This window comes from Trichoderma gamsii (assembly GCF_001481775.2).
Source record: "Trichoderma gamsii strain T6085 chromosome Unknown Scaffold_8.2, whole genome shotgun sequence".
NCBI classification, from domain to species: Eukaryota; Fungi; Ascomycota; class Sordariomycetes; order Hypocreales; family Hypocreaceae; genus Trichoderma; species Trichoderma gamsii.
The window spans coordinates 741,877-767,314 of NW_020171345.1; the positions used below are offsets into that span (position 1 = coordinate 741,877).

The 25,438-nt window shown below is 50.1% G+C and overlaps 7 protein-coding genes across 7 annotated transcripts; 3 read left to right on the forward strand and 4 right to left on the reverse strand.

Moving 5' to 3' along the window:
* Window positions 1-3,154: 3,154 nt before the first annotated feature.
* On the reverse strand, window positions 3,155-4,417 carry TGAM01_v203191 (hypothetical protein; the record flags this gene model as incomplete). Its single annotated transcript, XM_018804053.1, has 1 exon — window positions 3,155-4,417. The coding sequence occupies one exon, from the start codon at window positions 4,415-4,417 to the stop codon at window positions 3,155-3,157; it is 1,263 nt and encodes a 420-aa protein (XP_018662791.1).
* Window positions 4,418-6,843: 2,426 nt separating this feature from the next.
* On the forward strand, window positions 6,844-8,346 carry TGAM01_v203192 (hypothetical protein; the record flags this gene model as incomplete). The annotated part of the gene is made up of 3 exons (XM_024549154.1): window positions 6,844-6,883; window positions 6,940-7,042; window positions 7,113-8,346. The coding sequence occupies 3 exons, from the start codon at window positions 6,844-6,846 to the stop codon at window positions 8,344-8,346; spliced, it is 1,377 nt and encodes a 458-aa protein (XP_024406132.1).
* Window positions 8,347-8,634: 288 nt separating this feature from the next.
* Window positions 8,635-9,111, reverse strand: TGAM01_v203193 (hypothetical protein; the record flags this gene model as incomplete). Its single annotated transcript, XM_018804051.1, has 3 exons — window positions 8,635-8,829; window positions 8,933-9,009; window positions 9,084-9,111. The coding sequence occupies 3 exons, from the start codon at window positions 9,109-9,111 to the stop codon at window positions 8,635-8,637; spliced, it is 300 nt and encodes a 99-aa protein (XP_018662789.1).
* Window positions 9,112-10,620: 1,509 nt separating this feature from the next.
* On the reverse strand, window positions 10,621-12,035 carry TGAM01_v203194 (hypothetical protein; the record flags this gene model as incomplete). Its single annotated transcript, XM_018804050.1, has 2 exons — window positions 10,621-11,457; window positions 11,574-12,035. 2 exons carry the CDS (start codon window positions 12,033-12,035, stop codon window positions 10,621-10,623), a joined length of 1,299 nt encoding a protein of 432 aa, XP_018662788.1.
* Window positions 12,036-12,428: 393 nt separating this feature from the next.
* TGAM01_v203195 (serine/threonine-protein kinase PRP4) lies at window positions 12,429-13,985 on the reverse strand (the record flags this gene model as incomplete). Its single annotated transcript, XM_018804049.1, has 1 exon — window positions 12,429-13,985. The coding sequence occupies one exon, from the start codon at window positions 13,983-13,985 to the stop codon at window positions 12,429-12,431; it is 1,557 nt and encodes a 518-aa protein (XP_018662787.1).
* A 7,022-nt stretch (window positions 13,986-21,007) lies between these two features.
* TGAM01_v203196 (hypothetical protein) lies at window positions 21,008-22,376 on the forward strand (the record flags this gene model as incomplete). Its single annotated transcript, XM_018804048.1, has 3 exons — window positions 21,008-21,056; window positions 21,131-21,963; window positions 22,041-22,376. The coding sequence occupies 3 exons, from the start codon at window positions 21,008-21,010 to the stop codon at window positions 22,374-22,376; spliced, it is 1,218 nt and encodes a 405-aa protein (XP_018662786.1).
* Window positions 22,377-23,641: 1,265 nt separating this feature from the next.
* TGAM01_v203197 (hypothetical protein) lies at window positions 23,642-24,697 on the forward strand (the record flags this gene model as incomplete). Its single annotated transcript, XM_018804047.1, has 3 exons — window positions 23,642-23,668; window positions 23,926-24,004; window positions 24,426-24,697. 3 exons carry the CDS (start codon window positions 23,642-23,644, stop codon window positions 24,695-24,697), a joined length of 378 nt encoding a protein of 125 aa, XP_018662785.1.
* Between the last annotated feature and the right edge of the window lie 741 nt (window positions 24,698-25,438).

Here is a 25,438-nt window from a genome sequence, read left to right on the forward strand (position 1 = left end):
TTCGAAACTCTGTCTAAATCACCGTCAATTCCCGTCACGTCACGTCAGCGTGCGAAGCATTACGAGTCTAATTACCCACGCCCGTCCCCAGTGGCAGATACGGAGACATCGTGATATTTCTCTCATTTTACTCGAGCTCGGATACCTGCCCCCAATATCTTAGTGCTGCGAATACGTCTGTCTCGGGGGCGCGGTCACCGCTTAGATCCATGGAGAAACGGGTCCCCCAATCAACTAAAAGAGCCACTGGCGCTCCGTCCGCGGTCCTCGCATACGGCGTCGGTCTAATTCCCCATCTTTTTCGTCCCTTCTATGCTGCTTTGGTTGTCTTCGCGCGCGCGACTCCAGCGCTTGGCGTGCGGCCGGTTGGAGCAGCTGGCCTCGCGGATGAAACACTTGACTTGAGTCTCTGCGTTTCAACTACGTGCGAGCGCTGCGCATCATCATCACAGTAAGATAAGGATCTATCTCTGGGGGGGGCACAGCATTGGGGATCCTCGCCCAGCAAATGGACCCTGCCCGCAAGCGAATTGCGGAACGGGGGACAATGCCTGTCGTTCGTTTCATTGCTGATACTGATGGGGGAGGGCTACCTCTTCTGGTGGCCAGACTGCGCCCAACGCCCATGTACCCTTCTCTGATTCCCTATTGCCTCAAGCGGCAAGTGGCACGTCCAGGGTTCCGGGGTCCAAAATTGACCTTGGAGGTTTGGCCTTTTGCAGGCCTGGTAACTTCTCTCTTCAACGACCATTTGCGCCTGTTCGTGCTCGTGCCACGGAGCTACTGAAGCTAAGTTGCGCTATCGACCCCGTCCGTTCGAATGAGCGCCGTGCCGTGGCCGCCAATGGCGACTTGTGCCTCCCATGTTGGGCATTCTCGACCTTCTATTTGCTCCCCACAGGCGGCGCCTCTCAGATTCTTGACATCACAAGGAGGGTCAGATAAAGCTTGGGGGTTCCTCGCTTGCCAGAAAAACAGATGTGTCGAAAAGAATTCGAGAAAAGCATAAAGACTAACAAGCCAGACCCTTGCGTTGCTCTAGCATTGACTGGACAGCAGCGGCACCAGCGTCTAATACCAACATGCCACGTCGCCGTCATCTGCCATGATCAACTTGCTCTACTGCGCCCTCAACACATAATACTGACCACATATGTACGCACGGACAAGACCTGGTGCCTAAGCTAGCGAACAGATCCAGCAGAGTTCGGTACGGAAAAAAGAAAGATTCCAATAAACATTCTAGGACTTTCAATGTTTGACTTGTTCCCCCCTCACGAGTCGTCGTCATCGAGTCAATAGACGTCTTGGCCGTGCGCTGGCCCCCCCCCCGCTGCGCATTCCCACCTGCTTGGCTGACACCAACGAAAATATCTCACTTGATCCCGACGTTCCGTGCGTAAGAACATTGCGAGCATGAGAATAAGAGGAGACGGAGAAGAAGAAAATGGATTAGTTTGCTACCTCGGGACCGCGGGAATTGCAGTAACGATGCCCACTAGCTCATGGTAACTTTGTCGTATCATTCGCACACGAAGCAGAAAAAAAGTTAGGGACAAAAAAGTCAGCCATATCGAAAGGGTGGCACCGGGAGCCGACTTGGCCGTCCCGCCAAGGTGGCAAGCCAACAACAAAAATTCCTGTCCGGGACGACGTCCACCCGTCCATGCCCACTTCACAATATGTGTCTTGATGGAGACTGAAGAGTCGGATAATAAGCCCCGCGGTGGGCTACTTTGAGAAATGGTGGCCTGGACGGGCTCACGGCACCCGGTTCCGACTCAACACCACTACAAAACTGGCCACGCCACGAAAAAAAAAAAAAGCGAGGCGGACATCCGGGAAGCGCCAAATGCCTGTGCGTGTGTGTGACTGTGTGTGTGCCTCGTTATAGCCGCCCAAATACAGCAGCCACAGCAGTAAGAACGGCCGCCAACTGTTTATAAGGGGGCCAGCAAAAGCCTACAGGAATGCCAATGTAGCATCCAATACTACCCCGTAGACATTCAATGGAACTTTTTAGTGCTACGTTAGTCCGGGGGAACGAGGGCATTTCGAGGGAGGTGTGTGGCTTGCTGCACCCCAGGCACCACACCAGGCGTTTCGATCGGGCCTTGCTCCAAATCGGATGCGGATGCGGAATGCAGGAATAGGCGCTGGGAGGCAAACTTTTTTTTGGCTTCAATACCTGCTGTGAGAATGGGAGGAGACGGATGCTAATACCATGACCGTGCGGACACAGCGTCGCTTCAATGCTCTCTATTTAATCAGTGCATCTACGTACTGACAATAAATCAGTTTCATTTACTTACATACAAGCAAAGGCGCGGTTGGGATATTGTTTGCCAGTGATGAGCAATTGCGAGCAATTGAATTTATTAGTAGTACTACTAGTGGCAGTGCTACTGGACTCTCGATGGTGCCATCAAGGTGTCGTGGTTCACTTGGACCATCACAAACAGCATCACCACCTATCAATCACCTTGAAACCCACAACAATCATTCAATAATAGCAAGCGTAGATTTTTCCCATTTTGAGTTCTGATACCAACAGTATTTATTTACATACACACGTCTTTATCTCGTCCTTTGTCCATCCGGAATAGTTTCATTCATAGCATCTGCGTCCTCCCTTTTTTGTTTGCCTCCGCCGCAAGACCGTTTTCCCAGTCTCACTCTTCAACAGCCAAATTCGTAATGTAGTGACAAAGGCAAGAGAAGATGAAGATTAAAAAGAACAACTAAGAAAAATTGAATAAAAGAAAACAAAGGTCGACCTCATGGCATTTATATGATGCGCTAAAACAAGTCGATTCCGCAATTCCCCCTGACCACTGGACAATTGGCAAACTGCCTGCCGAATAAATGCATCCATAAGCCTCGTCTCATATCATTTTTTTTTTCATTTTTTTTTTTTTTTGTGTGTGTTTTCCTACCTCCCGTGGTAGACTTTTGGAGAATGTCTCTCAAATCCAACATATATGGCATCCATACAGATTAGCAAGATGGAGAGGGAAATAGAGAAAATGCCAACGGCTAGGGGTATGTCCGTTTGGCGAGTAGTATACACCGGCCGGGGGGATATGCGTTAGGCTGCCCCCCGCAGCTGGGCAATGTATGCACAGTTTGTATCCGTCATCGTGTATCCGGGGCTTTAGACATCCCACTCCTCCTCAACCTCCTCCTCGGCATCATCATCCTTAGTGGTCAATGCAGAGAAAGATCCTCCAAAGTTCTTGGCGGCTGCAGGCTTAGCCGCAGGGCGGTTCTTGGTCTCGGTGGATTGCTGAGTCTGAGCCGCAGGACGGGCCTGGGTGGCCTCCTCTCCGGATTCAACTGAAGAAGCCTTCTTGGACTTCTTGGAAGACTTGGTCTTGACGGTGTTCCACTCATCAGATTCTTCTTTGAGCATCTCCATCTGCTCCTCCTCGGAGGGGAGAGCTGAGATCCAAGAGCTCTCTAGCTGGTTGACAGTCTCCTTCTTGGCAGTGGGGGCAGGAGTGGACTTCTCAAAGGTATCAAGAGGGGCATAGGCAGCTGCATCTCCGTTCTTAGCAGCAGCACCGTTGGTTCCATTGGTGCCGTCCCAAGCAGACTTCTTTCCATTGACGGCTGCCATGAACTCAGAGCCATCCTTAGCAGCACGGCCTTCGGCTATGCGAGCAGTTCGGCGCTGCTTCTCCTCGAGAACCTTGCGCTCTTTCTCGGTCTCATCACGAGCAGCCTTGGCGGCCTCGGCCTTCTTCTTGTTCTGTCTCTGCTTCTTGGTCTCAACCGGTTCAGGGTTCTTGGAAGCCTTCTTCTTCTGCTTCTTGGACTCGGTATCAGTGAGACGGAGAACGGAAGGGCCGGTCGTAGAGGCTGGCTCGAGCATGTCGCTGACACCGCTGACGTCCACGGGACGAGTCTCGGGAGACAGAGCAACAGGAGACTCGTCATCGTCGGCGTCGGCGCCGTTGGACGACGGGGCAGAAACGACGGCCTCTGGGGCCGGCGCAGCCTTGGACTTGTTAGCCTTGGACTGCTTCACAGTCTTCTCTCGCTGCTTGGCAGCCTCCTTCTTGTTATCGAACTTGGCACCCTCCTTGGCCTTGGAGAGCTGTCTGGCAAACTCTCGGTTGTCGAGCTTTTCTTGCTTCTCAGCATCATTGCTCAGCCACTGGTTGGCTTCGGGGGCCTTTTCTTTCTGAGCTTCGGGCTTGGATGACTTGCTCTCAGTCGCATAGCTCTCCATTCGCTGCTTCTTTTTTCGGTCTTCTTTCCGAACAGTTGGCTGCTGGGGGGCTTTTGCGGGCTTGGTAATAGTGACGCCGCCCTTCTGCTTGTCCTTTTGTGTCGAAAAGTGATAGATGGCATAGCCAAACCCAATCAGGGTGGCATAGGCGCCAATAGTGTAAAGCATGCTTGCGTCGGCCATGATGACTCTAAAATGCTTTTTCGTTCTAAATTGCTATCAGTGGGCAAAGTGAGATCGTGATATGTGGCGGCGGAAAACGACGCCGCGATGTCGAGACGAGCGGAGCGAACGGCTGCTCTATCTTCTCGCTTCTCCCCTGAGCCGACAATGGCTTGTGCGACGAACAGCGAGCTGAAAAGGAAATTAGAGAGACGCAACGGCCAGGTGCTCGATCGATTGTCAGATAGCTGCCGGAGGTGCTACCGTTGACGGATGCTGAAGCGTTTTATACCAGCGGAGAGATGCAGGGTTAACTGCAGCGGCAAACCTTCAAGGTTGGCGCAAATCCGCAATCTGGTAGAAACGTTAAACACCGGCCACGGAAAGATGTGAGGGAATGTGAAAAGGCCAGCCGCAATGCCTCAATTGCCCAGACGCGGGATTGATGATCGATGGCAGCGAACAAGCATAGAAAAGGGAAAACAGAACAACGTACAGGCGGTTGAGGACACGACAAAAGAAAAGCACCAGGTGGCTTCAACGCAAGGCAGGGGTGCGTTTGTTGCCGCAACGTCGCCAATGGGGAAACGAGGAGCAGGGCTGGGCCAGTCGGGAAGGGCGAAGGAAAAAAGCCGACCAGGGGGGGCCGAACGCGAGCGCCTCAGTGGCTCAGCCAAGGGGGGAAATTGAATCTGGTGGGGCACGTACATGTAACTTGGCTGTTTCTTGCTGGCCCTTTATGGGGAGAGCTTCTGCCTTGGAGACGCTATCAGATCGTCTCGCTAAAATGCCGTTCGGTGGCAAGATTGCCGTGCCCTGGGCCTGGAGACGCAAAGTCCCGTAGCGGTTAGGATAGGGACTGTGTCTCGGACGGCGATGGCGCTCTGAGGGAGAGTTGCGAGGATGCGTTGGCTGCGCGTCGCGTTGCGTTGAAGGGCAGATGGAATTGTGTAGAGGAGAAGTTTAATGTTTTTCTTCGTTGCCGTAGCTGCCAATTATTCTTCGCATGGCATTTACTCTGCCAGCCGGCAATTCTAGAAAATCCGGGCCTTGAGATCACTATCAACTGAGTTTGAACAGCCCTATAGCGTTGGCTTCAGGTGCTGGTCACTGCTGCGCATCAACATTGAACATGCAGGGATTATGGGCCCTCTGGGTGCATCGATTGGCGGCTGATCCAATAGCACGCTGGATGATTGTCAACTGGCTTCCAAGCTTGCATCAGCTTGTTGCGCCTCGCCGCAATATAGATGCAACGTACCGTAGATTCGATATGCTGCAAAGGGATCATGCCCTGTGACACAATGTGCAGCAGGATTCCATACGTGTAACGGGTCCAGTTCTGCTCTTAGATAGAGCATCTGTTTACCCTGCAGCTCTCGGGAAATGGCATTGCGCAGCAGCTTTGACTCCATTGATAATTTTTTGTCAAATACTGAAGCTCGTATATCGTCTTGTCTATAGATGTCTTGATGCTCTTATTAGCATTTTCACGCTCTCCTAGGATTGATAAAGAGAAAGTCATCTAGTATCCCAATTCTGATAATCAGCACGCCCGCTATACCATAAGCTATTGCTGCTACTGCTGCTGCCATTTCAATTAAGCCCGGCAGTTGAATATTTGAATATATGGATCACCTATATTGTAAAGCTACAGCTGGGGTGCTAGATAACTTCTCCCCTGATAACTCTTGAGGCAGTTCAAGTTACAAGACAGAAACAGAGAGCTCGCAACAACTATCTAGTAATGCTGCCCATTACACACGGATTTCAACAAGAATATCGCGTATCACACATTTATATTTTTTTGAACAACTTGATCATTACGATATGACTGTTCTAATAAGCCGACTTGGTTAGTGATATGCTGCAACTTTAAGATGTAGTCTCAAGCCCGTTTTCTGCCCGCCCCGCCAAAACAACCGCATCTCAGCCCATAATGGACATCTGTGCAAACCGAACCGAGTTCAGTAAACTAAACAGCAACAAACCATTGCCAAATAGAAACATCAAAATTACGAATTCGAATTGGCAACACCGTGAATCACAACCAAAAGAGCAAGCTAGAGAAAGGCGTGCTTCGGCCGTCGCCGGCCGCTGATAGTCACGAAAAAAACGGGGTGGGCTCCGTGTGCCGTTGGAGAGAGGATTATCTCAGCAGGAACCCAAAAAAAATTCCCCAATAACCCCGCCAAGGCTACTTTTTGCGGAGAGAGCGCGCGACGTGGATGAGTTGAAAGGATTTGTTATTAAAGACTTTCTTGTCCCGTAGCCTTGTTGAGAGATTTGTTGGTTTAGACCTGTCAGACTTTCGATTTACGCTCGAGAGAAGCTCCTTCTTTGCGCTTGAATAGTTATTCAAATCTGTATGTTTTTTCTTCTTTGTCTTCGCCTCTAAACTTGTCACATTGTTGTTAGAAACCATTCTAATCCCATCAAGGTCAAAAATGGCTCCAAAATCTAAAATCATATTGGACACTGATCCAGGTAGGTTTTCTACCTCTCAGGTTCCTTTATTTGACATAGACTTACTCTATCATAAGGCGTCGACGATGTCATGGCCCTTCTCCTGGCCCTCAGCGCCTCTCCCGAGGAGCTTGAGTTGGCCATGATCTCAGTCACATACGGCAACGTTCCTCTACAATGGTACGCCTATAAGAAGATGAGCAACAAACCCTTTTTATTATCAAAATCAGCTGACTTATTTTTATTATAGCTGCCTTCGCAACGTAGCTGCGTTGTACCATGTCCTGGAAAAGGAATTCGCGTGGAGAAAGTCTCAGGGCCGCCCAGAAGGCTATGAGACCTTGAAGGCCAACAAGACCATCGTGGCTGCTGGTGCTGAACATTCACTCGCGGACCCTGTCTTGGCTGCTGATTACTTTCGTATGTATTTCCCCATTATTGATATGCATGTTCTATCTATGACCAACGCTAACTGGGGGTTAAATAATACAGATGGCGCTGATGGGCTGCACAACGTCCATGATATACACACTGACTTGAGCCCCGCTGAAACCTGGAAGGCTCTCTTTGATAAAGAAGATGCCAATGACCACACCTCATCCTACCCACGCTTCACCCCATCCAAGGAGCCCGCCCACAAAGAGATGCTGCGTCTTCTTAGAGAGAATCCTGCAGACACCATCAGCATCCTCGCGGTTGGGCCCCTCACAAACGTTGCACTGGCTGCTACCGAGGACCCTGAGACGTTCCTCAAGGTCAAGGAGCTGGTAGTCATGGGCGGAGCCATCGAGGTCCCCGGTAACGTCACTCCTTCAGCAGAGTTCAACACTTATGCGGACCCCCTTGCTGCCGCTCTTGTCTATGCTCTTTCATCGCCCAACCCTGCATCGACGATGCCTCCCATTCCCAGCAACGTCTTGAACATCAAGCCGTACCCTGCGAAACTCTCTCGCCGACTTACAGTGACTCTGTGCCCACTGGACATTACGGAACGCCATGCCATCAACAAGAACTACTTTGTCGAAAAGGTTCAGCCCTACATCGATGCTGGCAGCCCTCTTGCTCGATGGGCCAGCCACTTCATCAACGGAGCTTTCAACAAGATCGACTCTATGGAGGGTGATGGCAACGAGCCGGCCCTGGCATTGCACGATCCCTTTACAGTCTGGTACGTGCTGACACGCGACGATCCTCGATGGAAGGTGCCCGCGAAGCCCGAAGATCTTCGAGTTGAGACAGTCGGACAATGGACCAAGGGATCATACATCCTGGACAAGCGTATTAGATCGAAGCCCGGTGAGGCTGCTCTGGTGGATCTGTCGGATGATGTTGAGGCCGACCCCCATCTCGTCACTCTGGATGAGGTCCCCGGCGATACAATGGGATGGTTGAGCGTTCGTAAGGGAAACAGAATCAGGCGGGTCATTGGAACTCCTGGAGAGAACACCTTCAAGGAGGTCTGGATGCAGCGAATTTTTGGTTAATACAGGCTTGTTTATACCTTCAAATAGAAAGCCATGTCAGCAAAAGCAGCTCAGAATAAGACAGTAGTATTGAAAATATGAAATCCATGTAAATTCGTACCCTTTGCAGAAAGGCCTTGCATGTGTATATCCCAACTCCAGGCACTCCGCGTGCCTAATGACCCGTACCCAAGACAAAAATTAAATCTAATTGGCTCTTCTCTTTCTCTTTCTCTCTCTTCCCTTTTGTCAAACCCTCAAACTCGCGGCCCGTGGTATCTCAGTGGACGGCTCTTCAAATGATGACTTCTAAACGTGTTTGATTCCTCCTATTACCGACCCCTTTACTTGTGTCCAGTCTATGCTCTCGTCTAGCGTTTCGTCGACAAGCCCAATCGAGCAAACATTGTCGCCTCGTACGAGATACAGCCCCAGAGGGACCTCGGCTGATGGTTCTGGATCGTCAGGTGTTCGGATAATTCTCTCCAAGGCGTTTTTCAGGACCTATATAGCAAAAAGTAGTCAGCATTTGCCTTTCGTCTCGTAGAGGCTGAAGAAAGCAGCTTTCGGGAAGAGCCCTCGAGATCACGAGAGGACAATTGCATACCAGATTTGTCGACGCATCACATGCTGCCAGCTCCCCCACAAGGATTCGCGAGTCTGCCGTCACGATCAGGACCTTTTCTGCAGCACAACAAAGCGTTAGTCAAAATCAACGAGGGCTGCCTGCGGGGTTGGACGAGGGGCGTCGCGCTCACTGTTGAGGTAGCCTCCCAGAGTGGCCATTGTGATGGGACGGTCGCGGGTAAACGCTCTCTAAAGGAAGAATTCAACAATCCGTAGCGACAAAAGAGCGGTGGTATAGAGTGTTCGGTTGTTTGGTACGGGTAATGTTTCGCGAGAGACTGTTCGGGTGGAAGCTACCGATGGTCGTCTTATTTTTGAAGCAGAGCACCATAGCTCTAGGCCGCGCTAAGCTGTTTCTGGGAAATTCTGGGAGACCTCGGGATGAATGCCGACGAGGCTTGATGAGCTTAACCTTCTCCTTTTCTGCTTGGTGTAATACATGCAGCAGTAGAATAAAGAGAGTTAGAGGGAGAAATAGCATATTCAATATCTATTGAAAATTGTACAGGATTTGGAGCTAACCAGCTCAGCATCTTTGACGCGCCAGAAACCTCAAGTCACCAACACTAGATACGCAACCGTGCTAATTTCATACCACGTAATTTAAATCCTGACAGACCTGGCCTTGATACGCGCATGAATTATTATTTACTACAAAAATCGCTCTTCTTCACCTCGCTGGACAAGCCAACGCAAGCAACGAAAAGGTCGCATCACCTGGAAGCAGTGTAATACCAGGGACACAGTGAGCAGAAGCACCATGCGCAAGCGCAGAGGAACACTCCCGCCCAGAGAACCAAAAATGAGAGTAATCACCAAGTTTGCCTCCAGTAGAGGGCGTTTCAGAGATTAAACTGAAAAGAACAGATACTACACTTGATCTAAGCCTTTTGGCAAAGAGAGCTGAGGAAAAAGAAAAGGAGAAGAAAAAGTGAAAGATGGCGGCGGGTGATGGGCACTCTTTATAGTTCCTTGGGCAGCTCTAGGCAGCTCTAGGCAGCTGCATCCTGGGGCCGGTCAGGGCTCGGGGAGTGGCAGAATTGGCAAACGGTATTCGTCTTCTGCATTCCAGGCAGCTGCTGAGTAAGAGGGTAAGAGTCATACCGTGTTATACACAAATGAAGTTGCCTATTTCGCAGCCTTAACCTCATCTGTATTCTAAAGGCGATATACCTTCACCTTCAACATGGATCGAGATGTATCGCCATGTGAGCTACCATAATGCCTTTGGGACACATGACTCTGGCCGTCAGCTTGATATTTCCTTCACATAATCCCCAGTTGAATTTGCCACGCTCAACGTATCGAATGTCTTTTGTATTTATTTGGGATATCAATTTCTGTCCAGCTTCCACTAAAAAACACACCCAACCTCCAGCTTCAGTACGTAACATTTATATCATGGTGCCTATGCGGCAATCTCTATCCAACACGTTAGGGCGATCGATACAATTAGCAGCGGGAATAAAAAAAAAAAAGGAGAAAAGAAAGGAGCCCCAACGCCATCTTCAAAGGTCGTAGCGTTGCCTGAAACATGAAAGAGAAACGTCATATCTTTGCCGAGACCGTTCCATCGTTTCGTCGCAAAGAAAACGCTTTGTGATAATAACCCCAACGCCAAAACCGCCGTCATACCAGGCATACAGATTATACATCTGCTCCAACGGCTTAATCTTCCACCAGCTCGCCCTCTTCATCTTCCGAGAGCCTGGCCCTCTTTTCAGCTCTTTCACTTTCCGCCGACATCTCGACTTCTGTATCTTTTCTCTTAATGGGCGACCGCGGTGCGTATTCACCATCGCCTGGTACCTTTAAGGAGTCGTGCTCCTTGTCCCTCCCGTCCGAATGTCTGTCTGTCCCTCCGTTTGCCTTGGGGGCTGGGCTGTGGCTTTCTCGGTCGAGTTCCATCGGTGTTGCAGCGTTGGAAGACAAATCGTCATTTCGCCTCCTTGTGTTTTCAAGATGGAAGGCAGGTGATGGCAGCGACGGGTTCTGCTTTCTAAGCGGATTCTCCGTGTAAAACTGACGCATCACCTCAATAGCCTTTGTACAGCAATCTTCGCTCCCTTTCAAAAACTTCCACCAACCTTCACCATTCACATCGTCAATCTGTTGGTTTGTGTGGGCACAAGCAAAGTAGATGGAGCTGATGGCGACATCTCTTGCTTCAATCAGAAGCGGCAGGGCTGTAAGGCATGCGTCGTTGCAGAATGCCCAGGCTGCCTGCCGCAGATGCTTGTTGTGGATGACCTCCAACTGCCCAAGAAGCTCGAAAAGATGGCGATATGGATTGTCAATCATCAGGTCGAAAGCTAGTTGTTCCAGCATAACTTCTTCGTAAGTTAATATGCTATCTCTCCATCGCCAGTACTCTTTGCTCTGCTCATCAATAATCAATTTTGCGTTTTTCTGAGCGACCCTAGCAACGGCGATGATGATTTCTTTGGTTTTTCTGCAGTTTTCCTCTGTCTTATTGGCAAGAAATAAGGAAGTTGCGGCGATATTCTGTGTGAAGGAGATTAGTATCGCGACCAACAAGACGGACAACTTATGGGGACCAAAACGGTTTGTCGAGCAACTCATAAAAGCGGAGCAAAAAGAAAAAGAAAACAGGGACATACGTAATGATGAATGCCGCCCTTCTCTTGAACCATGCTAAAACGCATGTAGAATCTGTGAAAGAATACTCCAGCTACCCATAGTGTAATCTGCGGTAGGTCGAGCATCACACCAGCCTGGTATATAAAGTTGATTCCCTTCGCTCTCCGAAGCCTCTCCTCCGCGGGAGAAATTCCGTCAATGATGGAGGGTGTGCTGTGGACCTCGTCCGTGGTGAAGAACCATTGATTCGGCAGCGCCAGCGGTGTTTCCTCCCCGGATCGCAACGGTGTCTGTTGGCTGGATGTTGCCTGCGGCCGTGGAGGAGACGTTCGCGCGCTGTGCTGAGGGGGCGTAGGCGCCGCCGGAGGGACCTCGCGACGTCGAGGAGGCGATCGGGATGGCCTTTCATGGCGCGCGGACCCTTGGAGGCTAGGAGGCTGATATCCCTCTCGCGGAGGGCGATAGCGGTCGATGCTGGCCATTGCTGAGGACGGTTAGGTCACGTTGGAAATTGACGGGAGGCGGCGACTGTGAAAGTTCATGGAGAACTCTGCGGCAGGGATGAACCTGATTTCCGTTTCACTTGGCTGAGCGCAGCGGCTTGGACGTCATGACGGAGTTTGGCGCTGGCGCGACAGACGAGTACAAAGGTCGTGTATTATTGCGGTCCCCGTTATCTAATCTGGAGCCACTAATCACATGACTAATCAAGACAAGGTCACTTGTAAGTGCAGGTGGTGTGAAGTTCACATCCAACTCGTCATCATAGACATGTAATTGATATGTATTTGACATGTAATTATTTCAATTTGCGATCCTGGGTATCAATTCCGATCTTGCCAATTTTCCACTCAATCTCTAAGTAAATGTCTTGACTATATCGCCTCGCCGTCGTTTCTTCCCCAAAGCTTGACTGTGCGGTCGTGCCCTCCACTCACAATCCACCGTCCATCTCTGCTGTAGTCGACGCTGGCAACAGGAGCAGTGTGCCCGCTCAGCGTCTGCACCAAGGTCCAATCATCAGCTGAGAAGATCTTCACATTGCGGTCAAAACCGCTGGAGACGAAAAATGTCCCTGCCTTCTTGGGCAGCTGCATTCCCTTGTCGTCTTGGCCCGGTGGGATTCCGAGCAGAGGGTCGTCCAAGCCTTTGAACCACCGCATGTCAGACACAGCGCTATTATGAGCACCAATGCCGCCAGATCTCTGTACTTTTCGGACGTCCCAGCATTTTATCCACCCGTCAGCAGAGCCAGATAGGACTCGGTGCCCATCAGAGCTCCAGTCCAAAGCGTGTATTGGCTTGATGTGTCCATCCATATGACCATCGAGAATCATTACAGTGCGTCCTGACCGTAGATCCCATATCCTTCCGATGCTATCCAGACCTGCGCTAGCAAGCAGAGAGCCATCCGTATTAAAACTAATGGCGTAAACACCACGGGAGTGGCCCTCTTGAAGTAGAAGCTCGGCATTTGATTCCACGTCCCAAAGTCGCCATGAAGTATCCTCTGAAGCGGATGCGAGGTACCGGCCAGATGGATGAAACTCCACCCGGCAAACTCTCTGCGAGTGCCCCTTGAAGCTTGACAACGGGGTGTCCTGGTTTAAAGACCATACATGGACCATTCCCTCGGCACCACCAGAGGCAAGGTTGACAGAGTCTGGGGAAACTCCGCTCTCCGGCAAGGTGGCTCCAGGGAACCACGAGAGTCCACTGATTTTATTGGTATGTCCACGGAAGCTCATCTTCTCCGTCAAATTTGGTATCTCAACCAGCTTGACTTGACCACCCCAGTTACCAACAGCAACCAGTTCTCCGTTGGGGGAGAATCTTGTCATGCTTATATGCCTCTCACCAACCGTCTGACTCCCTTGCAGCTCAAATGCCTGTAACCGCTCCTTGATTTGCTTCCGGAACTTGACATGTGTCCGCAAGGGAATTGTAGATTCTACTTTCTGAAACGCCGTCCTTCTTTTTGCCCGAGGCAGCGAGAATTCTGCAATGTTGATGCGGGCTTGTAGTAGTTCTGGACCTCCTCTCGAATAGAATTCCTCCTCTTGCTCTTCCTCCTCTGCTTTGTCGGCATCCTCCATGGTGATGTCGCCGCTCTCCAGTCCAGCCATTTCTGCCTGGATGGTGAGAAGCTCCCGCAATCGGTCTCGGCGATCGGGTGGTCCCTCACCGAAGAGGGTCATGGGCTCTCCCATCTCTCGTAACCTGGCACGAACTCGGCCATCGTCGGTAGGGACAGCAATGGTGGCAGCAAGTCGTTTTCGATTGAATTGGCTGAGGATGGCGGATGCCTTCTCGGGCGGGGCGCCATCGCCCATATTCATTTCGTAGTCATGATCTTCTGGGAGGTCTTCCAGAGCAATGCCCGTGCTTTGCTCTGCTTCCTCCACATATGCTTGCCGTGACGGGTGTATCATTTTGGTGACTAACTCGGAAGAAGGTGATCGATGCGTCGAGATGAGAGCGTGGTTAAACAACGAGAGCGTCGGGCGAGGTAGATATATGATTTCCGGGTTAAGGAATGAGCTAGTGAAATGGAATAGATATTAAAGATTATAGTGGTATATTCATTGACCGTACAGCAGGGCAGCTCAGGATGCCGTTGAAATGGCAAAGTAGTGGTTCTGTATCAGCATCAGTCTGCCTAAGCTTGGAGCTCTAGAAAATTGAGACCATGGCTCATTGGCGTGTCTTGATTATGTAATAGCGACAATACACCAACGACTTCAGCTTTTATGCAGGCACAATGCTAGGTACAGGTCCCGTGCACACCAATATTCCTCCATATCTGGTGCTGCTACTTGGAGATTTCAAATTTGCTATCTCGAAAGAAAGAAAGAAAGAAATGATCTTTTTGGTAACTTATTTTTATTTCTTTTGTTTGAAGTTACAAGCGAGTATTTAACATTTGACGCGCCTGTTGTACCCGGCAGTCGAGCCTTACACGTCAGAATCACATGAGCATCAGCCAGGTGGTCAGACCAGAGACAGACAAGTAAATTATAACAAACAGTTGGTGAAACAAAAATAAGACAAGGCGCAAGAAATTCTTTCTCTTTTCTTTCCTTTCTCTTTCTTTCTTCTCTCCTTCTTCACTCTCTTCTTCTTTGTATCCAGGTCTCCACACTACGCGGTGCATGTCTGGCATTCCGCGAGTAGCCGTGTCCAGCATAATGCAGCCAGCTAACGAATCCTGGCATCTTTGCCACGAGTCGATGACAGATGCAGCAAGTCAAGCGTGTCCACGTCGTATTGCATATGGACCCCTTACACAAGTCAGGTCACATCAGTAGCAGCAGTGTTCGTAAGCACGGATTGTGACAAGAAAAGAAAAAAAAAGAAAGCGCCTGGGTAAAGTGAGCGTCTTGCAGGATGTCCATTTAGGATGAATGGGCTGATGCTAGATTCTTGGCTTTACGACGACGACAACACACACGCTGAGCTTTACCCAGTAAACACCGTAAATAACCAGCAGACGCTTCAAAGCTGCAGAGTAGCACCGGCCAGCTTGCCGGAAGAAGCGCACACCCATCATCTGGACGGCATAGCCGCTACGGGAGAATCTTAGCACATCCAATTTATTAGTTATCATTGGCGCGGCCAAATAAGCATGTGCAAGCGCTGGGCCAATTGCAGCTCGTGTAGCGCAGCACCTGGACGCAGGAATGCTGAGATTGCATCTTTCCCCTGTGTCTTATGCCGGCAGGTCAGATGAGGGATGCTCGAGGATTATGATTCAGGATGCGCGAAATGCCTCTTTCATGGCACAGCCATATCGTAATGCTCAGAAGAGAACGAAATAGAGCGCAATTACTTTCCTTTCAGTGCATTGAGCATATGCCCCATCGCGACCTAGAACTTTTTTTTTTTTTTTTTTTTTTTAAGTGGCACCCAGGCTTGGAAAAAAGTCAACACGCACTGAATGCAAGGCATCTTGGCCTGTTAATGTTCGCCCTAACAAGGTTTAGGCCCATCGGCGCTGACATGTGCTCCGTAATTCCAGCGAAAATGCTGGAGCGGCGCGCTGTACCCCGCGGCCCTACAAGGAAGGTTTCAAGGGCTTGCAAGGGCTATAGCGAGCGCCCGATAGTGAGGCTACCTGCAGCACTTTTTGGCGCTCTGGTGATCCAATTACTAAAAATATTTACTTTCCCTCTTCCGCTGCTTCCCTCGCTTCCCTTCCTTTCTTTTTTCCCTTCTCTACACCATTTTGGTGATACAAACATAATTTCGCCTCTTCGTCTTCTCCCCTTGGACAAAGATACTCACAAATGCATATACAAGAAACTTCTGACTTGCCAACGTCCTTCTTCAGGTACCAGATGCGTGTTTCGAGACACCCTGAGGCCCAGCGTCAAACCGAATCCGCGCAGCGAGTAGATCCGGAGCGCCGCCGCGGCACACCTTGAAAGCCACTCGAATCGCGACGGGAGTCAAGAGGCTCTTGCTTGTCGCATCTTGTTAAGACTACAAATTAAAGAACGCTGGGCTGTGCTCAGCACTGCCTATGATCATGATCAACCACGCATCCTACGCTGCCCCAGTGGCACGCTCTACCGTTCGTGGCTTTCAGGTGACGCCAGTGGCATCTGGCGATGAAGATTCCGACAATGGCGCATGTGATACGCCGCGTCTATCTGCCCGTCGAGGCCGTCCGCGCATCGACGACGTTGTAAGCGCCAATTGTAGCCCGAATTTACGCGGAACGGCATCACCACGCATCTCGGGAATCGCCAAGCTGCGTTTGCAAATGGATCCTCTGAGCCTCGATGCAGCGTCCCGTTCGTCGTCCTTGTCTCGAAATGGCCTTCGCTTGGATTCTCGGATTGGGTTTGGCCAGGCAAGCCGCTCCCAGAGCCGAGATGGAGCTCGAAGTGAAACGGGTAGCGAGCTTTCCGAAGGATCGACGAGTTATGAGGTCAACCTAGAGAACGACTTTGCGAGCGAGAGCGTGCGAGAGCGGTCATTCATGGAACCCCTGGAAGGTGGACTGAACCCAAAGCGCAAAATGACGTCTGATGATTTCGAGTCGCTTCGGTGCCTTGGCAAAGGAACTTATGGCACAGTGATACTGGTGAAGCAGCGCTCAACAGGAAGGCTCTATGCCCAGAAACAGTTCAAGAAAGCATCTCTGATCGTCCACAAGAAGCTAATTGAGCAAACCAAAACTGAACGACAGATTTTGGAATCCGTGAACCGTCACCCCTTTGTCGTGAAGCTCTTTTATGCCTTCCAGGATCAGGAGAAGCTCTATCTTATTCTTGAATACGGCCAGGGAGGAGAGCTGTTCACTCATCTCAATACGGAGAAGATGTTTTCGGAGTCGGTGGCGGCCTTTTACATGGCCGAAATGCTTCTGGCTATTTCCCATCTCCATCAAACCCTCGGTGTGATATACCGCGATCTTAAGCCCGAAAACTGCCTTCTTGATGCAGATGGGCATCTCTTGTTGACGGACTTTGGACTGTCAAAGGTTGCAGTCGACCAGTCGGAAGACAGCTGCAATTCCATCTTGGGCACTGTTGAATACATGGCCCCCGAGGTGATCCAGGGAAAGAAATATGGCAAAGGCGCAGATTGGTGGTCATTTGGGGCCCTCGCATACGACTTGATGACGGGGAACCCGCCCTTCCGGGGAGGAAACCATGCCAAGATTCAGGAGAATATTATCAAGCAAAAGCTCGTACTGCCTTATTACCTCAGCATGGATGCCAAAGATATTCTCACTAGGCTCCTAAGGAAAGATCCAGGTAAACGACTGGGTGCTGTGATGCCCAAGGACTTGCAGACAATGAAGAATCACAGATTCTTCCGCAAGATTGATTGGAAGAAGCTGGCAGCACGAGAGGTGGAACCGCCCATCCAGCCCATGATCACAGACCCTGAATTGGCGGAGAACTTTGCACCAGAGTTCACTGAGCTCTCACTGAGCCCTACAGTGACTTCGAGGGACTTTTGGCCTGGCAGCCCGACCAAGGATGACATGTTTGGTGGATTCAGCTTTGTGGCCTCGACGAGCTTGCTCGAGAGTGGAGGCTACTTGACGAGTCGTTCCTAGATTAGAGACTGTGCTACAGAAGCACAGCAATAGTGGACAACAAGAACGGCATTTGGGCAGGCGTTTATCGACAGGACCGACCTATGTGGAATCAGGATAGATTACCTTGTCTATATGCATGTATACTGGCAAAGAACCTTGGAAGTTTTAGAAACGAGAGGCAGCTGGTTATAGTTAGAGTTTAGAGAGACTAATAGAGCGCTTGTTGACACCTTTACTTGTATTGGTATGATGGACCGACACTTGTGCATGTAGCTGCTACTTTGGGTAGTTGCTGTCCCTATTTTTAGATGAGCGGGCAGTATCATCAGGAGCTTACCTTGATATGCCCAGGCACGCATCATTAGTGATGACGGTTCGAGTCAGGCTGGCAGAATTGTATGCAGCTGGTATTCCTGCGTAGGCGCTTATAAGTAGGCTCCGACTATGCGATAGTTAATGCGAGATCACGGATTGGACACAGTACGGAGTGTGCCTGTCCTGTGTTTGGTGGATCTTTGTTAGAATTGCTGTTGGCAGGGCCAGGGTATGATAGTATCACAGATCTGCTTTGTAGATGCGAGGCAAGGATGATGCTGACTGCGAGATAGTCTGAAATAGTACTATTACTGGCGGAAGATAGTATTTCTTTAGCTTGAATCTGTTTAAGGAATGATTTGCTATTGGTGTAATTAATAATAGCATAGCTCTTTCAATACTATCTCGTGGCAGATCATCTTACAGGTGGCACCTAGTCAAAGTAGGCCACATCGGAAACGGTAAATGCTCAAGGCCCCCTGAATGACGGCTATCACGAAGAGTAAGCAGTAGGTGAAACGAGTTGAAAGAGCGGTGATGGCAAAGCCATGGAAGTCTCCCACTGAGAGACAAAGGAACGGGAAATTAAATCAAGAAAATAGGAGCCAAATCTGCAGTCGTGGCCATTTGTATGGGGGGGCGTGTTAGTGATCTGTGATGACTTGGCTCAAGATTTCATACGTGTAAGTGCATGTAAGCAGCACTTCCAGAGATGCCAATGGACGAAACATGACAGGCTACCTAGTGCCGGCAGATAGTAGTGGCAGGGAGCTCAGTTCATGCACATGGCAACGAAATAGGAGACACTCTATTCTCAGGCCGGCATTTCTTTCAACCTCGAAACATATTGACTTTGTTCGTATCCTAGCTAGAACAGTCTTTTTCCCCGCGTATCACAAAACCATCTTCTTAGTTCCTTACATAAGTTCACATGTGGTTCAAGGTTCACATAGTTCTGCAGCTTCTTTTTACGACAAAGCCATGGTGACTTAAAGCTAGCCTATATCGGAACAGCTGCGCGGGATTGGCGTCGGGCAGAGCGAGGCTGTGCAAACATCAAAAGCAAAAAAGAAGCTTTTCTACCCAAGAGGTGGTGTGTGCCCGTGCCGTTCCTGTCTTTTTGGGGCTTGTTGGGCTTTTTGGCTTACACGAGGCCGACACGGTAAGGTCGGCCGCCTGTAAGAGTGGCTGGCCGGGAGAGTTTAACGGGAATTTTACAACTTTGGCTTTATAATCCAACAATTGTATTTACTATTGGCGAGATACCCCCATAATTGAAACACAATTCAGGCACGTTTTTGCTGCGTCTTTAGCCCCCCCGCCAGGCTCGATCTCTTCTTTTGGAGGTTGCTCCGTCTCGGAGGGTTAGATCCCCCGCCGGGCCAAAAGCAGTCAGCATTAAGGGCCTCTCTCCTAGCCAGGCTGTTTGTTGTTTATTTGAGATACCTGATCCTCGCTAATAAGGGCCCTTGACTTTTATTTTTGGGCATTTTTGCCAAGGGAAAAACAGATTGCGGTTTAAACGAATAAGAGAAGGAAGAAATAAAGACAACGCCCGCGAGCCCGCTAAGACAGAGGCGCCTAGCAAGTTTTTGCTGGCCCTGCGCCTCGTTCGTCATCATCACGATGTCGTCGGCTTTAAGGGTAGCTTTCTGCGATTAGTAGTTAATTGCTTGTTGAGGGTGTTTTGTTATCGTTGCCGTGACTGCCGTCGGTCTGGGTTGAGACGTGGGCTTATGCTGTAGATCGTTACGGGTTGTTCCGCTGTGAGGTTGATCTTATATACGAAAGCAATAGGAGTAGGACAGGTAGGACAGATAGGAGAAAGGAATCAAGAAATCCGAAGAAGTTCGGATCAATTGATGGATAATTCATTGTTATACAAGAACATCCGACGGTGAGGATTCGTGGAGTTTGTCAACCTTATTGGGGAGCGCGGCTGTGGCTTGGAACTAGCGATACTGGCACGGAAACTGTTTCAACGACTATTTGCGCCAAGTATTAAGCCATCTTTTTACGCCCCTCTCCCCTGGTTTGCCGGCTGCTCCAACCAGCGTCGTAGATTAGATTCGTTAAGACGGTGACTGGATGCCAACATATAGGCCCTTTGGCCGGAACAAAGATTTGTAATCATATCTCAGATTCTCGTGGTCGTGGTAGCATCCCGCACTTTAGATACATCTTATACCTAGTATGAGGTACTACCCCCATCCATTGCCTTGGGACAGACTGGGGTGGCGCCCCGTAACTGAGCGCAGAATTATTACTATTGGGGTTTAGTAGTGCTATCGAGGGCCTGGGATCTAGGCCTTGGCTTCAATTTCCTCCGCGGAGCTGCAGCCCAACCCAGCCCCAGACCCGGCTGCGTGTGCTTGAAACTCAGAACTGCATGTGTATAGAGTATGATACGGTACAAAAGGGTTACGTATTCAGGGAGCTTGTGCGACCCAGCTGCATCCTCCAAAGATAAGAAAACATCTGATACAATCATGGCATTCCGAGGTTTCGTGTGCCTCGTCGAGCATCATGAAGCATCATCGCCCACAGTGACCGGGATCCGGCCTGTCTCGATTCCTAATCGGATAGATTCGAGCGATGCCAGCAGTTACAATATTACAGGACCCATACTGGCCCAAGTCTAGTGACGACAGCAAGTGCCCATCCCACCGGTAAGGCTGGAGAGGCCTTGCAGTTGGAGAGAGCAAAAATAGCAATCGAGCTTGCAGGGGGGGAGGCCGCATGGATAGAATGGAATACTCGACGCACTCACACACCCCCTCCGGAACTCACTCACCCCTTGTGGGAGGCTATGGCCATGTACCTCCTATCGTGCTCTCGAGGACGGGGCCTGGAACACTTTAAATGTCTAGTGGTTTCCTCTGTGCGAGGCTTGTTGTCTATTTGCTTTCTCCAAGTCATACTTGTATACTAATACTGACACCAACTAACAAACTCTTGGCGGCGTTCATGTTATAAACTTGATCGATTCCTTTCAGCGCACCCCCTTCAAACATTGTCTTGATCTCTTCTTTTTCTTTTTCCTCTTAGCCTGCCTTTCTTATACTTTCTTATAAACAAAACGCCATGTGGTTCTCCAAGGCCACGGCGGTAGCTGCTGCTGCTGCCGCTCTTAGTATGTCTCACGTCTATACATCTATCTCTAACACCTATCTCTATACATCTGTCTAACAAGATCTCAACTTCAAGACATCGGCACTGCTTCAGCTGCAACTTCCTCCTTCTGTCCCACCACCGGCGTCTGCTTCGAATGGGGAGTCCCCGACGCCACCGCAAAGGCAAGCTCCGGAGACATCTTCTTCCAGCTCAAGGCCCCGACATCATGGCAATGGATCGGCCTCGGCATCGGTACCTCCATGCCCGACTCCAACATGTTTATCATGTACCAGGATGGCAAGGGAAACGTCACGCTCAGCACGAGGCCCGGCGCGAACCACGTCATGCCGACTTTCAAAGCGAGAAGCGACGTCGAGCTCCTGGCGGGGTCTGGTGTAGTTGGCGGCAACATGGTCGCCAATGTTCGATGCGGTAACTGCACAAACCTCGACTTTTCTGGTCAGTCGAATTGGATCTCGGCGTGGAAGTCGGGCGATTCATTGGACTCGACAAACCCGGCTGCGATCATTACCCAGCACGACAGCATGACTCTGTTCCAGGTCAACCTGGGCAAAGCAAGCATCAGCTCCGACTCGAACCCCTTTACCGGATCCAGTGCCAGCAGCAGCGGAAGCAACAGCGGCAGCAATCCTGGGTCTTCCAGCTCTGGCGATAGCGACGGCGATAGCAATGGCAATGGCAGTGCGGTTTCCGGTGTCTCGGGCGGCTCGACGCCGAGCCAGACTCTGGCCACTGCCCACGGCACCATCATGTCTGTCGTCTTCGTCATTCTGTATCCTCTCGGCTCTAGCTTGATGCCCTTGATTGGAAAGTGGTACATCCACGCGTCATGGCAGACGATTGCTTTCTTGCTCATGTGGGCTGGATTCGGAATCGGCGTCTTTATTGCTAAACAGGATGGCATTGTGAGTTTTTTTTGCCAATCCCTTACCCATGTACTGCTTCTTTTCTTCAAATACTGACTGGGAATACCGTTTGTTAGTTCTTCCAACAAGCCCATACTCGCTTGGGAGTCATTCTCGTCTGTCTCATCAGCCTGCAGCCCATCTTCGGAATCATCCACCACGTCAACTACCTCAAGACTCAGCGTCGCAGCATCTTTAGCCACCTTCACTGTTGGTATGGACGAGCATTGATGATTATCGGAATCGTCAACGGCGGCCTCGGCTTGCAGCTCGGCGACGCTCCTACTCGCTACATCATTGCTTATTCTGTCGTGGCTGGAGTTACGGCAATAATCTATGTGGCCTCCATCACTCTTGGATGGACCGTAATCCGCAGGAGACGAGACCAGCCAAAGGAGGCGAGCTCTTCATAAACAGGGGCAAGAAAGAAGGACGAAATAACCTGGAATCGAAAAAGGCAGATTTGATGCCAATCTTTATACCCACATTTTTCATACATGCGCTCATACACGTAGTTGTGTGAGGCATGTTTGTTGGCGTTTTTGCGATGAATACTTGATATTATGTTATGGCTTGGGAAAATCGGTCGCTACCGTGGGAAACGAAATGGAATGGTTACACACACCTATATAGAGGATGTAGACAAGATGTTTACACAAGACTGCTTGCGCTTCATGGCGCGGCATAATTAGCAAATTTATAAATTAAAATGATCTAATGAAGTAAATCATCACTAATATGCAACCCTCTTCTGAGGAAACTTGTAACGATCAAGCTCGATCAGTACTCTGTTCGCAATCATTCTTCCCGGCTATGAATGCTCTCGGCAATAGGGCAGAAGTACGAAATGGTGACTTGGATGAGCAACGATTGCAGAAACCTTTCATGGATCTTGAGCAAATATCATGTGGCGTCAAGTGATAAGAAGCTGATTACATTGTTTGAATTGCTAGGCAATTCTTTTATAGTATGTCATACGTGCTTGGCGCAGTTCATGCATGTGGCTGGATGGAGCTCCTCTTAGTCCATCCAGTCTTGCATGATCGATCCGAGCACTTAAAGATCGATTGAGATATTGTTTCCCATCCACTTGATCGATTCGCTTTACTTGGCACGCACACGTGCATGTGGTAGGTATAGAATGGAATGGACATCCCAGACACTCAACATTGCAATTGATTGCTTGACCTGTATGTACGATGCTCCATATATCAACTTGATCCAGACAGTGGCCCATCAAACTGTGTGGATCGAGACTGACGTCGTGCAGCTCTTCTCTGCGCGACTTCTTCCGAGTCACGTGCACCTTGCCAAGGTAGAGAATTACTGGACTGCTGCTCCAGCGCTCTTCAGCACTGTAGCGGGGTGCAACAGCTCGAGAATTAGTGAGCCTAGCAGCAAACTACAGTGGACACAGCAGCAAAAGACGGCCCCGCAGAACCTGAGGCAGCAAAAAAATTCACTGCAAGAAAAAAAGAGCAGCAGTAGCAGGGAACAAAAAAAGCCCGGCGCTCCGCGTGACGAAGCGGACAGGCTTTAGCCGGGAAAAGACGAAAGTTGCCAAAGGTCGCCATCACGATTTTCACAAAACCCTCAGCCTGTCTCCATCCTCCCCAAACCTCCTTCGCCGGGTCCGCCCTTTTCTCCGCCAATTGAGCAACTCTCAAGCCAGATCAAGATGCTCAGCCAAATTTCCCGGGCCTCTGTGAGTTTCCCGTCCCCTGCCTCCTGTTTCTGAGAGCACGGCTGCGAAGAGGAGAGAGTGGAAAAAACCCTCTTCGTTGGCCATCTTCGGCCTTTTTCCCATAGCGTCTCTCGCCTCTTGTCACCATCGCCCCGCATGCGATGCGCTGGCCCGGCATCATGCAAAAGAACAACAGCCTTGCGTATCCTCAGCTCTGCTCTGCATGACTCCGAAATTGTTCTTTGATTGCTAACTAGCTTCGTGTTTCCCTCTTGTAGCGCGCTGTTGCTGCTCGCGCCGCCAGAGCAAATGCCGTCCAGGTGAGGGGCTTCATTGCCCCGACCGTCTCACGACGAGGTATGGAACTACGCCTTGTGTTTTCCCCTTGATGTGACTATCCAATCCCAACCTTAAAACATCCGATGGCTGTCGACCACTTCTTTTCGCCTCTTCACTTTTCGTCTGCGATGGGAATTCAATGAGGGTGGAACGTATAGTCTCTCTTCAACATGTTGCCATTTCAGCTATTGCCGATACCTCCGATCATCACCATTCGCTCTATACCTGGCCACATTGTCATAAATCAAAACTCTCTCACCACTCGCAACCTCGTCGTTACGATGCTCCTCGATTGCTGGGAGGCATAATGTCTCAACGCACCAAGTGTTGCGCTATTTCCGCCGCAACGACCATCCCTGCTTAGCCAAACCTGCTTATACATATGCAACAACACACAACCTAATCGGGACTGCTGCTAACGCCTCCCTCTTTTTTCTAGCCGACTTTGTTCAGGAGCTCTACCTGAAGGAGCTCAAGGCCTACAAGGTCCCTGCCGTCAAGGAGACCGACTCCGAGGGCCAGGTCCAGGTTTTCTCCATGCCCAAGACCCCTGCCTCCCCCGAGGAGGCCAACCTGGCCGACAGCCTCAAGACCTACGAGTCCATGGCCGTTGAGATCGAGGGCCAGGATGCTTCCGCCCAGTCCGCCACCGGTGTTGCTCAGCTGCCCGACTGGCTCGAGGCCGAGGAAGAGGAGGAACCCCACCACTAAAAACCGAAACGCGCTTTTTTTTTTTGTGAACCAAGTCCATGGAGGGAAATTTCTGTTTGCTAGAAATACATGGGAATAAGGGAGGAGGAAAAGAAAAGAAAAGGAGAGGAGCTAGATCGTCAGTGCGTCGAGAGATTACTTGACGTTCAGCGGTGCTATGCTATAAAGGGAGGAGGTTAGAGGATGAAAGAATAAGAGAAGAGCCAAAGGAGGAGGCAGCAGTTGGGCATACCGGACAATCCATAATTTTCCAGGCCAGACTTTAATGATGGCCAGAAACAAAAGGACATGTCGGCTTGCCGGGGATGCGTTTGAATCATCCCGTTGTACATTTTTTCCCTTATCGATCAGCCTCGTCGTGTAGGACATTGTTCCGAATGCCAATATCAATCAAAGATATGCAAAATGCCTCATGGACCCTTGAATAGTGACAATGCTTCACATATTGCTATGTTTTTGTTTCAACATCTTTCTGTGATAGTCAAGATGTAGGTACGCCTTTGTCAAAACCTATCGGGTGAAATGCTAAGCTGCATGATGCGTCACATCACATTACTTAATGCTAGGTTGATCTCAACACCATGGCACATTATCGTCGTATTATTCATCACCTGTCAATTACTTATTTATATACAATAGCCCATATCCAAGACCGTCAACGTACTCTGTTTCATCATTCTTGTTGTAACCTCTTTCCCCGTCCATCCATTAAGTGTAACTATTCACATGCGTGTCGACACA